This window comes from Echeneis naucrates, chromosome 12 (genome assembly GCF_900963305.1).
Source record: "Echeneis naucrates chromosome 12, fEcheNa1.1, whole genome shotgun sequence".
In the NCBI taxonomy this organism is placed as follows: Eukaryota; Metazoa; Chordata; class Actinopteri; order Carangiformes; family Echeneidae; genus Echeneis; species Echeneis naucrates.
The window spans coordinates 12905058-12921709 of NC_042522.1; the positions used below are offsets into that span (position 1 = coordinate 12905058).

The window sequence follows — 16652 nt, forward strand, 5'->3', positions numbered from 1 at the left end:
GTTTTTCAGAACCTATAGAGTGTTTGTCTCAGTAATTTGTACTTTTATATCTCTTGTGCTCATTAAACAGCCCACATAATGCTGCACTTGCCTGCTGTTGTCATAGCAACAGCTTGTGTCTAATTACACCGCATTACCCGAGGGACTGCTGGTTCAGATGATGGAAGGACTGAAGCATTTTAAGTGAATGCCTTTTCTATGATAAATCCTGGTTTTACCTGTGCAGCACAGTCACTGTGCTTTGTTTCTACGTGTCAGTAAGACTTGCAGTCTTTGCCATCTTGCAGCAGCGAACGAATTGCAGATACCGTCATGTGTTAATGTATGCAATAGTCCAGCTGCAGTGTCATTGCTCAGGCCCTTCTATCTTCCTCCTCCTGAGCCTTCCAACACCACCCACCCACCTCATGTAGCCCATTGTGTTTGTGTTATCAGTCTAACCCAACTCAAATTTACAATGCACTGTGTCTACATGTCACAACGTTTCTTCTTCTTCATCTCTATCTTCCCCTCTCTGTCGCATATTGAGACGTAAATACTTTAGCTTCTCACAAACTAATTTAACGTAATTTTCAATGGCTTTGCTCATCTTTCATTCAACAGGGGCATGGCTGAGTTGAGCAGGAAGAAAACAAAGATGATTATTTCTTTCCCACTGGTCTGGACCTGGCTTTGTCCTCCCAATCTCTGTTTTTGCAGCTTACGGTTAGCACAGAAAATCAATACCATAATATGGGAGACTTATAAATGGCAGACAGACATTTGCATAAATTATTTTATAGGTATAGGCAAGGCATATAAGCTGTTTATCTTACCACACAGGATGGCATTTGGTAGTTTAAAAAAGAGGCTGAAACTGATTTTTTTTTTTTTTACTTTATTTGGAGCTGCAAAGTCACCGTAGATCTGTACATCTGGACACTGTTTCTCCTTTTAGAGCTACAATGACACCTTTCCTCTTAGATGGATTAGATTTTGATTGTGATGCTCTTACTGGCCAGTCAGGTATGATTCAGGGTGAAGGACGACTCACCTCTAGAGAAGATAGAGAAGCTGCTGAGATATGCAGTGCTAATGGCATGAGAGAACTATTTAGGACATAAATCAAATTGATCTGTTCCTCTTCACCACCTGTCCTTCGCAGGGGTTTTTTTTAATGTAGCTTTCGTAATGTGTTCATCTTGCAGAGAGTCATATTGTTTTCATTGCCAAATTTGTTGTTTGTCACTTCAGTTCAACCTTTGTGCCCCAGCCTTTTCTTTCTCTAAATTTAAATTAAACTCAAACAGTCAATATTATATCATATGAGCATTACATTAGCAACTACATACATCTACTACATACATCAACTACAACAACATCAGTATGGTATATCAATCAGTTTGAAGGAACAGGCACTCAAAACTACAGAGCCTAAAGTACAGAGCCACTTATAATGCTGTTTGAAAGGCTATTATAAAAAAAAAAAACAACAACAAATAAACTGGCATTAGACACAGACAGGTTTCCCAAAAAGGTAGAAAGCAGTAAGTTGAATTTAGCATCTGGCATTCATCATTTAAAGTGCTGCTTAGTTTAGTGTACAGCAGCGTTAGTTCGGATAACTTACAGGAATATTCCTGTTAGTTTCAGGACCACAGACAGCTCCTTCACAAAAACACAACTCAGCACCAAACTGCTTCAGCCAGAACACGACAAACACCGAAGGTGCAATATTCATGCAGTCACACATAATGAAATGTTATCTGAGCTTACTGTCTCTGTGGTGGATTACAGAACCAACAGGAGATTTTTTTTTAATTAAATGCATTTTGAATTAGTGCCATGCAATAGGAGACATGAGCAGAAAGGTTGTTTATCTGCATTGTTCTCAAACCGCTCAGGAGGAGGCTGTTACTATGTAGTGCTTCGCTCAGACAGTTGAAAGCCTTTCTTTGGTGAAGTGAAGGTTGCTGCCACTGGCACAACTGCAACATAAAACCACAACGCCGACATTTGTCTCCCCATGCTGCCATCACTATTCCAACCCCCACACAGAGATTAACTTTATGATATATAGCTGGCTCTTTATGTTACATAACACAGTGGAAGCCAGAAGCAATCGCATGAATAGCAGAAGCTTCACTCATGTGAAAGACAAGGACAGTATACTGTGGCACCATCAAGGTCTGCGCTCTTTTCAAATAAACCCATCAGGAGGAGAGAAAAGAAGCACAGAGTGCTTTAATGAATTCCATAGGATGGTGTGTTTAGAAAGATAAATAATATTTTAAAATGCAGTTTTCAGGCTGTGCAGTGAAAATAAAAGAAGTATGTTGGTAAAATACAGTCAATAGGCAGTTTATGAAAAGCCTGCAACTATCCATTATTTTCACGAATCTGCCCTTAAATGGCACAGTAAGAGGAAGAAAGCAGTCAGTGAGAAACAGAGGAAGAGAGGACATCATTTTTTTCTGATACTGCCACAGAGGATTACAACTAATCTGTGTTTGGAGTGCAGCTCACTAACAACACCTTCTCCCATTGGACCCGGTCTAATCTGGAATCCAGCATCCAGTTATTTCATTGGCTAACTCTGCCTCTGTGGTTCACGGTAACATGCGTAGGTATGTGTTCATTATTTATCTCCAAAAAGCCGTGTCATCCAAGAGACAAACAATGCTGGGAAGGAGAAGCCTGTCTGTGCTGGTTCACTGCTGTCAGGGCTGTTATTATTGCTGTATGCACCAGAGCAGGATTAAAAGCAGCTCAGTGTCTCACTGCCTCTGAGAACTGGAAGTGATGTGTGAGAGAGAAAGAGGTTATTTGAATTATGAATTTGAGTCTTTTGTTATTTGAGTACAACGTCTGATAGGACAAGTGCTGCTGTATAACATTTATAAACACAAGCACAATCAACTCTTTATTTCTTTCATTTGAAATCACAAAAAACATACACACCATAACCCTACCACATTGTTACACTAAGAGCATACACTAATGTGCTCTGTGTGTACATGCATGTGTGTGCAAACAAAGAAACAAAGAGTTGCTACTCCATGGCAGCTGGCGTATGTATGTAGCTGTGTTCGTGTGTGTGTGTGTGTGTGTGATCCTGTCTGGGTCTTTTCCGTGTGGTGGTAGTTTGAAGAGGAGGAGAAGAAAGAGGTGTGAGAGGAAGACCTGCAGTTAAGGCCATCTGTGCCCCTTGAAAAACTCATCCAAGTGGGACACAAGCAAAAACACACACACACACTTTCACGTGCAAACAGGTAGAGCAGCAGATGGACAGACAAGTGTAAAGGTCAGGAGAAAGCAGGGCGTCCTTTGTTGTACACAGCAAACACGCGAACAATAGTCACGAATGAAGCTTTGTCTTCGTGCTGTACACAGAGGAGCAGATGAAAAACAAACATTAACTGTGCTACAGTGTATGTGTATCTTCAGCTCTGTGTATTTTTAATATCCTCCCATTTTACATTAGCTGTCTTAAATCCTTTCAAAGGTTGGAAAAGGATTGAAGAGCGAACTCAGCATTCGTAAATTTGGCCTTTTGTTGCCAAAAGAGTAACAAACAACGACTGATTATTAATTTATACTCGGAATGGGACTATAACAGGGATGCAGATGTTTGTAGATTAAAATCTTTGGTGGGTGAGCATGCAACTGACCCTTTATATAACCCTAACCCTAACCCTTCCCTCTCCCACCACAGTTCAGATACCAGCTCATCATCTTTATGTAACCTAATAACGCTAACAGTCTGCTGTGAATGAATGTGAAGGTGTTGTAACTCTTTTTAATGCAGACTGGGTCTGAATCCAAATTGACAAGGTCAGAATTAAGGCAGACACCAATCTGGACAGGACAGCTTCTTCTTCATATCATCACAACTTGAAACTCCTGTTAGCACCACTGTTTAACTATTTCATGATGCGCATAGCTACAGGAAACGACCAGCAGATAAATGCGCAGAAGCTGAAATGTGATACATTAGATTAAATGAAAACCTGGCGCTGAATGGACATATTCACACTGTAACTTCCAAATGTTCAACAGTCAGAGAGACAAAATCAGTATTAGTTTCCAGTGTGGTATTAAACACGATCGCTCTGTTTAACATTTAATTGCTGATATTGCCTGTCCTTGTTAGGTCATGATTTTGAAGAGAAGCAGTACAACCCCCGATTAACTCTCAGCTCAAGACTCATGTATGCAACCTGCCTCTGGTTTTGCTTCAGGGCCAGCCAGAGTCCTCGACTATTTCTTATTCATGTCACTCAGCTGATTATTGTTGTTTTGTAATCATTTATCATTGATCATGACATACATTAGTTGTCAAATTGCCAGGAGAACACAAAAACATGACACTGACACAGACTTTTAGAGGGACATGCTGCTGACAAAGCTAATGCTAATACTCATTCGAGCTCAGTTTTATTGCTTTTTACTTGTGTTTTTGTTAGGATGTGAACCTTTGCTGTTGCTGAGCCAAGAAACCGCTCTTCTTTAATTTTCTGTAATTTTTTTTTTTTCTTTTGTAATTTTTTTCCAACTTTGCTCCTGCGGATGAAAAGCTGATCTGATTTTAATTAAAACACAGACAAAGCTGAAGAAACAGATAAGTTGGTTAAAAAATATATAGATTGCTGATTTCTGTCTTGTTGTTCTTTAGTGATTCATGTGGTTGTTTATGTCTTTAATTTCTTCACTGGGTTTATTTGTGTTAAGTAATTCTTAGGATCATTTTAAAGATTAGAGTTGTTTCAGTGATGTTTTTAGCTGACCGCTGCCTTTGTTGTGTGTCTGTTGTGTTACAGGGATTTCCTTCCTCGTGGCTCTGGCATTGTGACTCGCCGTCCTTTGGTGCTGCAGCTGATGAACTGCCCAACAGGTAGAAACATCTTGTCTTACAGATCATCAACTCTGTATTGGTGTTAAGTGAGAACAGAACTTAGTTGGGTGTTTCACCATTCAGAGGATCTGGTTCCTGACATTTACTACCTGTGGGTGATTTACTGATTGTTCAGATTTATTGTCCATGAACTGATTCACCCCCAGGAGGCGGCAACTGACAATTGAAAATATGTCAGTGAGGGAAATTTAGCAACTGCTACTTTAGTTTGATACTTTTAAAGCCTAAAGACAATGACATAAAAGATAATTTTCTTTGTTTCCTTTAAACTCTGTGGTAGTTTGTTTCCAGCCAGCCTCTATTGGCCATTAACTGAACTGCATTTTAAGACACTTGTGGCTTTATTTCAGCTTTTTACATCTTTATTTCAACGGAACAAGTTGATTTTAGCTGCAGAGCCACACCAACCATCCGTTATCCTGCCCTTCACACACAGTTTTGATGGTGCTTTTCTGCACCACCACTGTTGGGTGTACTTGCATGAAATCTGAGAGAAAAACTCGATTTTCTTTTTCTGTTTTCTGCTTCATTGCTCATCATTTAATCTAATCTTCATCCAGGTTTCCTGCGATCTCCATTTCACTGATGGTTTTCCTTTCGCTGTCTCTTTTAGAGTACGCCGAGTTTCTCCACTGTAAGGGCAAAAAGTTCACAGATTTTGATGAAGTCCGGCAGGAAATTGAGGCTGAGACTGACCGAATCACCGGGGTCAACAAGGGCATCTCCCCTGTTCCCATCAACCTGCGTGTCTATTCCCCTCATGGTGAGGAATATACAACGATCACAGTTTGCTGTGACTTGCATCTACTTTTACAGTTGTATTTGAATAACACTATGGAGTGAAATCTGTTTGCACATTCAAGTTTCTTATTTGACAGCAATGCATTTGAAAACTTTTCCTCAGTTTTGATGCTTTCTTTTCTCCTCACAGTGCTGAATCTGACGCTGGTGGACCTGCCTGGCATGACCAAGGTGCCGGTGGGAGACCAGCCTGCAGACATTGAGTCCCAGATCAAGGAGATGTTGATGCAGTTTGTCACCAAGGAGAACTGTCTGATGCTGGCTGTGTCCCCAGCCAACTCTGATCTGGCCAACTCTGACGCTTTAAAGATTGCCAAAGAGGTCGACCCTCAGGGTAAGCTACATTATACTTCTACTCCACCATATTGCAAAGGGAAATGCTGTCCTCTTTTACACCGCTCATTACTTCTCAGGTTGAATTTTGATCACCTACAAAATGTGTCTTCAAAGATTAAATGAACAAAAAACATATAAATAAGATAATTTGGCCCTAACAGCAGAAGGCTGTATAGCTTAGCATCAAAAAATACATTTTCACGTCAGTTTTCAGGATTGGCCTGTGTGGTTAAACTATTTTATATATGTGTCTGCACATAGGTATGAGGACCATTGGTGTGATCACCAAACTGGACCTGATGGATGAAGGGACAGATGCTAAAGATATCCTGGAGAACAAGCTGCTTCCACTCAGGAGAGGTGAGCACTCACATTCACACACTCATACACACAAACTGCATCTTTTCTACTGCAGGCTTTGAATTTTCACACTGTTTCCCTCTTGTGGCAATAAGATAGTCATACTTAGTCTCCAAAAAAAAAAAAAAAGAAAAGAAAAAAGAAAAATAAAAGAAATAGAAAAAGGGAGAGACAGAGGATACCATAAAACAGCACTGAGAAATTAGAAAGATACAGAAGATGAGTTGGAAAGGAAAATCACAGCTGGGCACAAAAAGAAAAAAACACAGTCTCGGAAAAGAGCTTGCATGTATCTTGCGGCCTGCCCTTTATTGCAATGTGCTGATGTGGTGCTTTTCCTTTCCATTTGCACTTGGTTGGGACCCAGGCATGAGCTTCTGAATATTTTCCATGTCCTTTGTTTTTTCTCTGGCCCCCTTTCTTCTTACTATTCTCCCAGTCTCTCTCTTTCTGAAGCTGTGGATGTGTTCGTGTTTACAAGGCTGGCAGCTCACAGTTGCATTAGTTATAGAGCATGAAACTGCCTTTAACTGAGTGATGCATGAGAAAACTTAACTGGAGGTGAAATGGGATCCCTGTGACCTTAACTCTGTTAGGTTGTTTCTCCATTTTCTTGACACACACATAATTGTGCCTTGTTTCATGCATTTCCCTTTCTTCATCTATCTTATTTCCTTCAATTCCTCTTTTAAAATGTGGTTTTACACAGAGAACATAGTTTTGACAATCTGGGATTTTTAGTTCTGGGTTTGGCTGTTCCAATTCAGTTCATTACACAGAAAATGCAGGTCTAGCACAATCCCAGTTTACTTTCATAAAAAAACAAAATTTTTCGTCAGTAAAATTATTGTCATGATTGTTGACTGTGTGTTGTGTCCAGGTTACATTGGTGTGGTGAACAGGAGCCAGAAGGACATAGATGGAAAAAAGGACATCAATGCTGCTATAGCTGCTGAGAGGAAGTTCTTTCTCTCCCATCCTGCATATCGACACTTGGCAGACCGTATGGGCAGTCCTTACCTCCAGAAAGTCCTCAATCAGGTGAGTTAAAGAACGGTCTCCACAGGGTTAATGCCTGCTGTACGTCTACTCATAGATCCAGTTTTTCCCTTGTGACACCAGGTCTACTTTTATCTAACTCTGACCTTTCTCCCCATAGCAACTGACCAACCATATCCGCGACACCCTGCCAGGTCTGCGAGCCAAGTTGCAGAGCCAGCTTCTGTCCATAGAGAAGGAGGTGGAGGAGTACAAGAACTTCAGACCTGACGACCCATCTCGCAAGACCAAGGCTCTGCTCCAGTGAGTTGATACATATATACACATAAGAGCCAGGATGATAGATGAAAGGATTTATTGATATCTGTGTGTCTGCGTTGCTGCAGGATGGTGCAGCAGTTCTCTGTGGATTTTGAGAAGTGTATAGAGGGCTCTGGAGACCAGATTGACACGGCAGAGCTGTCAGGCGGTGCCAGGATCAATCGCATCTTCCATGAACGCTTCCCATTTGAACTGGTCAAGGTGTGTACTTGCCAGATTTTGTGGTTGTGTGTGTGGTTTTGTTTTGCTTTCTTATTCCGCACTGAAGTTATTGTAATCAGGAAAACGTGGATTACTCAACAATAATTGGTTTCCAATAGAGTATAAAGGGAATTCCAAGGTCACAGACATGCCTCTCTTCACACTATAATTGGGGGTGTGCGTACACAGACATGTTCTTAACACTATAGGACAGCAGCAGGAAAAGCTGTGGTGTTTGTTGTATTTGGCTGAACAACTTAAAAAGCTAAAACAAAACGATAACAATTTACAACACGGTTTAACAAGATTAAGGCCAAAGAATGGAAACAAATGCAACGCACATCCATTTGGCCTTTAGACTGACTACCAATGTTCAGAATAAATAAACAGCCGCATGAAATTAGTGAAACCAGAAACTAACTCCTTATTGTATTACTGCAAAAAAATTGTCAAATTTATAATTGTCTCTAAGGCCTCTGGTAAATGTAATTAACATTTTCTGTTTGTTCCATACTATTTACTGCTGAATAACAAATGCTAGCATGTTAACACGCTAAACTTCAGTGGTGGTCGTGGCAAACAGTCAAAACACTTATCAACAGGTCAACATATTCCTAAAGGACAAGTAAAAGGTGCATAGAGCATAAAACATGCATGAAGTTAGAAATTCTTGGATAGAAAATAAATAGAAGGGACGTTCCGTGTATTTCAGCATTCTAATACTGAAGAAAGACAACAAGTCCTACAGGAAACCTGGTTTTATGACAGCCATCTATCTCAGTCCTTCCTCAGGTGTGTGATTCTGGTTCTCTGACTCTCCTTCCTCTTCAGTCTAACAGCTGTCTCTACCGATGTCATGTCTCTATGCTCTCCTCCCTCACCTCATCTTCTTCAGCAATTCTCTGAATCCATCACCACACACATCTTTAATGCATGTCATCCAATTTCATTTCTGGTTTCACTCGTTTTACCTATCCCTCCGCTTTGTCCTTTCCCACCCTCCCTCTGAGAATATAAAACTCCGTCTATGACTGAAACGGCACAAAAATGCTCAGTCGGTTTCCCACTGAGAAGACAGAGCAGGTTGCTTCCTCTAACCAGAGTCTTGGCTCACAACGCAGGAAACCTCAGTGCTTTCCAGATGTGCTAGAAGTCAGTTCATCATTATGTTTTATGTTTATAACAAATGTAAGAAAATATGAAAAAGATGCTGCATTGTTATAAATAAAAATAGCACACTTTGAATTAAACACATATGCTGCAGGAATGTAGTAGATGACCTTATATTCCCTGCTTCTAAGGTTACAGCATGTCAGACGGACTATGAATCAAACTGGCTGGGGGAAGGCATAATTAATGTTTTCAAAATAAACGCAGCAGAGACATTGTTCTCAACTATTTGAGCTTGCAGTAAAGTCTGCAACTTGTGACTATTTGGAAATGCAGGTGGGATTAGGGCAAGGTCAGCCAGAGAAAGGCTCTTTTGTGTGTGTTTTATTGAAATAATTTTTAGATGTTGAAGGGGGGTCTGAAAGTCTGAAAAATAACCTTGTGCACCACAAATGTTTGGTCAGCTTTCAATTCAAATGAGAAGATTGACAGCCCAGGTTCAGCCTAAGTTAGCATAAAGATTGAAAACTCAAGGAAAGAAAGAGCTTGGCTGTCTCAAAAATAAATAAAGAATAATCTACCAGAATTTTTATGTTATAGCAGTCACTATTTTATATCTATTTTGATTCATCTGAGTCTCTGGAGTCTCTGACCTGGGTCTATATAAGTTCCCTTAAAAGTGACATGCTGTAAAATGGACTGTTCCTTTACTCTGCTTGTCATCACAAAATGTGATTCAGAGTTCAGGCTAGTGAAAAAGTAAAGAATAAAGTCGACCTAATTTATGAATCTGTGAGAGAAGGAGTGTAGATAGTCCTTTATCCTCTGCTCTTTTTTTTTTTTCAGATGGAGTTTGATGAGAAGGAGCTCCGTAAGGAAATCAGCTACGCCATCAAGAACATTCACGGCATCAGGCACGTCTACCCTCCATCTCTCCCCTCTTTCCTCCATCCCCACCATCTTTACTGCACATCCTTCTGTCTCTCCATCTCAGTCACCTTTGCTGCATCTCACTGACTGTATCCGAGACCTTTATACTTTGCTTGAGTGCTGTACTGACTAATTGCATTGGCTGACTTAAAGCAGATTTAGGATTAGTTACATTCAGTGATTATAGGTTGCATTATTTTTGCTGCCATTATGCATGTTGTCTGTTTGTGTCTCTGCGTGGAGAAATCCTGACCTTTTATTTTATTCCTTCTTTGAACGAGAGAGTTAACCTTTGACTATAAATACTGTAAACATGTAAGATACTATCAAGAGTGTTTACTACGTCATGGATTGCCACATGAGTTTTTCAATTTAGGTTAAAGCTGCAGGTTTTTACAGCCGTGTTTGTAAGTTTGGCTGTTGCTAAATAGTCTTCATTAGCATTAACAGCAGACAGCTTTCCTGCTTTGCTTCTTTTTATCAATCCTTTTCTTTCTATTGAAGTTAGTGTGCCAACCAGCTAGCTCGGTCTGGCCCAGGCTGTCTTTCTGATGCAGAGCCACTGTGCTTACTTCAGTCACTTTCCCTCTCTCTGTTGAATTTTTGTCTTGTTTGTGTTTGGGGGAAAAGTAAAAAAAAAAAATGGAGGGAAATTTTTCACAATTAACACTATTCTCTTTACCCAACTTTTCTCCCACCTTCTTTCTTTCTTTCCAACCTTTATTTATTTATTTATTTATTTTTTGTTTTTGTTTTTTTGTTTTTTTTGGGCCTGTGGCTGGTTTTCTCTCTGCTGGGCAGAACTGGCCTCTTCACCCCGGACATGGCCTTTGAGACCATTGTGAAAAGGCAGATTGGGAAGATTAAAGAGCCTTGCACCAAATGTGTGGACATGGTCATTTCTGAGCTAGTCAATACGGTTAGGCAGTGTACCAAGAAGGTAAAAATGAAAAGTAAACAGTGTATAGCACTTTTAATTATTTCTGTTTTGAAGCCTCATCTGCAAAGCCCCTTTGCTGTTCACTCCCTTTGACTGTAACTGCTTGGCTCTTTTCCTGCTGTTTCATGCGACCCCTTTGCTGTCCAACCACAGCGATGGGGTCGTCTGTACAGGCAGGCTGAGCTACAGTATAACTGCCTGCCTGCCCACTGTATCGCTTTGGACAGATTTGGCTGGACAGGCTGGCTGTGGTAGAAAGCATTGCTGAAGAAAACCAGTGTTGAAGCTGAGCTGTCATCAAAATATGGTCGCCAAATATGAGTCAGCGTTGCTAAGACTTTTAGTTTGTAAATATGATTTAAGTCTTAAATAAAATTACTTGTGATTCTCTGCCAACAACTCAATTCTAAAAGTAGCTAAGTATCAGTATTGTTTCTCATTATGAGAGCGTTTTTCTCGTCCTCTTGTTCAATTGAGTTGTATCAGCTATGCTCAGCTGTAGAATATAGGAAATAACAAATTTTACCAGATTTATGGATTTAATAAAAAATTGGTATAGATCGAAAAACTAGCCAAATGCATATTACATGTAAACTGCACACTAACCTTTTTTTTGGCTGCAAGTTGCATTCAAGACATCAATGCACATACTTAGTGTCATTGCCGTCAGACAATAGACAGTTTATGGCTTTAGAAAGCTGATGCTTTCCAGAATATTGAAACAAAAATGTTTTAGATTTTTTTTTTTTTTTTCCACATTGTGGGACATCAAATGTGTACTTTTTTAAGCAACTACATGCATGCAAAAACAGTTTTTGGTGTTATTTTGTTATAAAGAAACACTTCCAAATCTTTAGAGAGCTGAATTGGTTTTATAATTTAGCTCGAGTAGTTTAATGCTTGAATAGTTTTACTTTAGTAAACTCTTTCCACCTTTGTGTACGAACCAAAGCGTTGAGGAAATCGTGTAAATCACGATGAGAATACCTGGCAGCCACATTGGATGATCTCAGCTTTCAAACCTTATTGTGTGTGAGACTGCAGCTGCGTACCTGCAGCAGACAGGAGCCTTGATGATTATGTTTTAACTGCCCTTGAACGGGCCTCATGGGTCTGCACTCTCAGCAGCAGAGGCCTGCGAGTGCAGCCAAGGGGAAGCGTAGTAGTCTTTATCCAAATTGATCCAGTCTGACCAAATAATTTCAACTGCACTTGGCCTGCAGCAACCTGGAGGCCCCTGGGTAGTAAGTGTTGTGATCACAGTCCTGCTGGGGAGGGATGGGTGGAGAAAGGGCATCCCGGCTGAGCGTCGTGGTGTGCAGGTGCAGTCTGTGTTGCTTGGAGTTTTTGGCTGGTGGATTTGTGCAGGCTGGGAGCTCTCTCTACTTCCCCTTCCTCTCACCTTTTCTCTCTGTTTGCTCTTAAATAGTAGAGAGGGACTCCAGCGCTGCCCTGTTGTAGAATGGCTTCAGGGGAAACCAAATGTCTCACTTGCATTTTCTTCCTTCTGTGCTGTTTGCCCCTCCCCCAAACCTGCACCTCTCCTTGTCTCCGTAATCTTGATTCTGTGGTTTCTTCTGTTCACCATGTCCCAATTTTATATTCTTGCCTCATCTGTGAAACCTCCTGTTCTCCTCCTTTACCATCTGTTTTCAATTTTTTTTATTTATCATTTACTTCCATTTGTATATTCCTAAATCTCTTTTTACTGCCTCTCCTCCTCCTCCGCCTTTATTCCTTTACTTCATTCCTCTGTCCTGTTGCCACCTGCCTATCCCTACAGGACGGGGCTGTTCACCCCTGACCTGGCCTTTGAGGCCATAGTGAAAAAGCAGATCCAAAAGCTGAAGGAGCCCACACTGAAGTGTATAGATATGGTAGTGAGTGAACTCATCTTCACCATTCAAAAGTGTAGTCAAAAGGTAAAATTCCAAAGAGAAACAAGCCACTTTCACCTTCTCTGTTAATGACAGGTAGGGGTAGACCGATATCAGGAGACATTTGACATTGAATTACTTCAATATAGTGGTGTCTTTTTAAGGTTATCAACTAGAGAAAGACTAATTTGTCAGTTAGTGTGAATATCTACCATCAAAGTAGTTTTACGAAACTATTTCTAAACTGTTGTTTGCTGATATATCAAAATTGAATCTGCTCATCCATGACAAGTTTGGTAAAACTACATTTATAGCACAACCGTTTAATTGAATGCAGAATATAATTCAAATTTTATTTATTCAGATTTATAATTTATCTTTATTGATCTTTCAATAATATAGATAAACCAAGTCAATTAAGCCGAATATCAACTTCTTATGGTTGTGCTAAAGTAAAAAACATTAAAATGAATAAACCTTATCCTCTGTGGACCTTGAGGATAAATTTAATAGGTTGGATATTTCACTTCCAAAAGCCATCAATCAGCCTTTTCTTAGAATAGAGGCCTAATTTTTGTGTAAAACAGGGTAGAAAGCTAGAAAGCAGAAAGGTTAATACAAGGTAGGTGTAACTAAAAAAAAAAAAAAAAAAGCCAAACAACAACAACAACCATCAAACCAAAAAACTCCAACAATTATACATACAAATACTTTTAATCAAAAATATGTGATGAAATATTTGAGCCAGCAGGTATCGGTCTGTCCTTACTCCAGATATAACTAGTATCAATATAGCCTGCATTTTAATTAAACTTTTTTGCCATTTGTCTTTTGTCAGTTATTGGCCTTATATTGACAATTTAACAAATTGCATGTTAGATCATTTCTTTTCATATTTGACCTCATGGTGTCTAAAAACCCTTTGATTTAATTTGGTTAAAATCTTATTTTATTTCTGTCTCTGTCAGTATGGTTTAATATAGTGGCGTGACTGTGTAGTTCCACTCACTGACTAATTGTTGTACTTTCAGCATTTCTTTATTTCTCCTTTTATTTTTCTCTCATCCTCTCCATCCTGTCGTCCTTTAACCCTTTGTAAAGGCTTCGTCCTCCCAAAACAACACTAATGACCAAAACAGAGCGTGATCACCTTTTTATCTTGATTTTACTTTTAGAGACATACTGTATGATTATATACAGTGTTTGACAAAATCCACAAAGGGGTCAGTTTGAAGTCTCTGCCCTCTTCCTCTCCCATCCGTCCCTTCACACCCCCTCCTTCACATTGCATGTCAGTCTGGATCAGTGAAAGTCTGCCTGATGCCTTTTTTTTCTCCTGTTCGTGTTGTGTTTGTGTGTCAGCTATTACGAGACTTAACATGTGACAGCTTTTTCTGCCTTCAATTTGCAATGCACCTTTCCAAGAGCATAAATTATGTTGCTTTGATATTAGATGCATTTTTTTTGTAAGTGTTTTGCTTTCATGGACTTCACAGTTTTCAATTATCTATTGATGTCGAATCAATAAAGTGTGAAAACCATGAAGCTTTCCTCATCAGTTAACAGTGTTTCTATTCACAATGAGGAAAATGGAGACATTGTTAATATCAGCTGCCAGCTAAGTCTTCACTGCTCACCAAGTTGAAATATTTTACCAAAATTCAAGAATTATTTTATAAATTGCATAATTGCAAATCCTCTTGCAATCATCTTACAGAACTTAAGCTTTCCTGAAGTGATGCAAATGTTAGATTTGCTGGAAATTATGCAAATGTACTTGAAAATAAAACATTGTCCTTAAAAATCACAGGTTTGTTGTATACCAGTGAGTTTAGCTGGCATTTTCAAAAAAAAAAAAGAAGGTATTACTGAGGAACAAGATGCTCTTATAATGTTTGCATCCAACAGGTTTAACTCCAAGTTCAAATAAATGTGAAGTATAAATGAAATGTGACTGTTGCTACAGCCTTTTTGTAGCAAAGGATACACAAACTGTGTAACTGTGCTATAGGCAGTTTGAACTGTTAATCGTGAAATATTTACCAATTGAAAATGACATTATCCTTCAGGGCCTGCAGACATTTCCAGCTGAAACTGGACAACAGCGGCAGTCACCAGTCCATCCTAGGGTCCATAGACATAAATAAAGAAATAGCATTGCTTTTACATTGCAGGGTGCTTATGCAGTTTAGGTGTGACAGACCAGCGCTGCAAAAACGCTGAATTATTAAAATGTGTTTCGACACATACGCTTTGACAATACAAGTTTAAATACCAGGACCTGAACTGGCATTCACCTTAACAGTGTGCCCAGAATTACAAAGCATCTATTCTACAGTGAGACTGAACCAGGAGACAAAGTAAATCAACTTGGGAAGCAGAAGGAGGCCTGTTGATAACCACTCGCTCACAAAACCATCTAACAAACATGAAAGATGCATTGTAATTTGTGAAAAAAAAAGGTATATTTTGCTGTCTAGAGTTGTGATTTTGGTTATGATTTTTCTTCTTTCCTCACACTTCTCCAAATGTGTTTATGTCACATTGGAGGCCCACCAATGTCTGCGTTTGTGGGTCTGCAATGAGCTCATGGAAAAAGACCCACAGTGTGCTGGGAAAAGGGAAACTTTTCTGCCAGGAACATTGTTTAGTCTTTTTTGTGTGGCAATCTCACAGACTTTGTACTAGTCTTTCGCATTTGTTAGATTATGGCAGCCGGTAGTTGTTTTTGCATAAAATCCAGTGCAATGTGAATCCCCCCCGCTGGTTGGGATGTGCAGAGACTAGAGCAGAGTCTGGGATAAACCCCTCACAACATAACATGTATGATTGTGTTTCTGTTATGTATTCTGTCGTATTGGAACTGTGGTTCATCGAGATGAGTGTGGTCTACTGGAATGTAGATTTGTGATGGTTTGTATCTGTGTTGGCATGTTTGTTTGGTTTTCTTGCCTCCTACCTACTTTTTTCTGTGGTCACAGCTGGCTCAGTATCCCATGCTGAGAGAGGAGATGGAGAGAATCGTCACCCAGCACATCAGGGACAGAGAAAGCCGCACTAAGAACCAGGTAACACACAAAAACAAAGTTCACAGTAAGAAGAAAATGTGGTTTTGTTTTTATTTGATTTGGATACTGGAAGAAATTAGACAAGGTTTTTAGGATGGAATACATTTTGGCTCACATAAACAATTAAAACAAACAAACAAACAAACAAAAAAAACCCAAACAAACAAAAACAAAATTACATTTTTGGGAAGTCATGAATTTACAATTTTAGAGAATCGCTAAATACATAAACAGGAAACATATGGAAACCTGCTGCCTCTCTGTTTCTGTCTCTCCGCTCAGGTGCTGCTGTTGATAGACATTGAATTGTCTTACATGAACACCAACCATGAAGACTTTATTGGATTTGCCAAGTGAGCCCCACCACAATATAGATAAGGGGCAGTTATGTTTATTTATCTTACATACTCATCAGTTCATGTTCCTTTTGATCCTGTTGTACCTTAATGTTTGTTTTGTGCTCAGCGCTCAGCAGAGGATCAGTCAAATGAATAAGAAGAAAGCAGCTGGCAACCAGGTAACGTCATCACAATACACGCAGACACGTCCGCAGTCGACTGTCGCTCTTTTTCCACAGTTTTACGGCAGAACTGTGCCAGACTTTAATCTGCAGGAACACGATTACACGCTTAATTAATCCCTGCGAGTTTCGTCCGCAAGAAACATGGCATCTGATTTTGGTGCTATTTTTCTCAAAAGCGTAGCCCTGGTAGCACTTAGTTCACTTGTGTTTGCTTTTTGTGTAAATGTAACAAAGTTACACAGTATTTTGTTATGCCCGACAAATCAACAACAACAGTTCCATGCTGCAAAAA

General features: G+C 39.7%; 1 protein-coding gene across 3 annotated transcripts in view; it reads left to right on the forward strand.

Moving 5' to 3' along the window:
* dnm1a (dynamin 1a) overlaps nt 1-16652 on the forward strand; it is a 41512-nt gene that overhangs the window by 2089 nt on the left and 22771 nt on the right. For all 3 annotated transcript variants that reach the window (XM_029515179.1, XM_029515181.1, XM_029515180.1), the window contains exons 2-13: nt 4800-4873; nt 5508-5657; nt 5826-6029; nt 6293-6391; nt 7272-7432; nt 7551-7693; nt 7777-7912; nt 9869-9936; nt 10754-10892; nt 15751-15837; nt 16120-16190; nt 16303-16354. In XM_029515179.1, the coding sequence (XP_029371039.1) occupies nt 4800-4873; nt 5508-5657; nt 5826-6029; nt 6293-6391; nt 7272-7432; nt 7551-7693; nt 7777-7912; nt 9869-9936; nt 10754-10892; nt 15751-15837; nt 16120-16190; nt 16303-16354 (1384 nt within the window). The remainder of the gene's footprint in view (nt 1-4799; nt 4874-5507; nt 5658-5825; nt 6030-6292; nt 6392-7271; nt 7433-7550; nt 7694-7776; nt 7913-9868; nt 9937-10753; nt 10893-15750; nt 15838-16119; nt 16191-16302; nt 16355-16652) is intronic.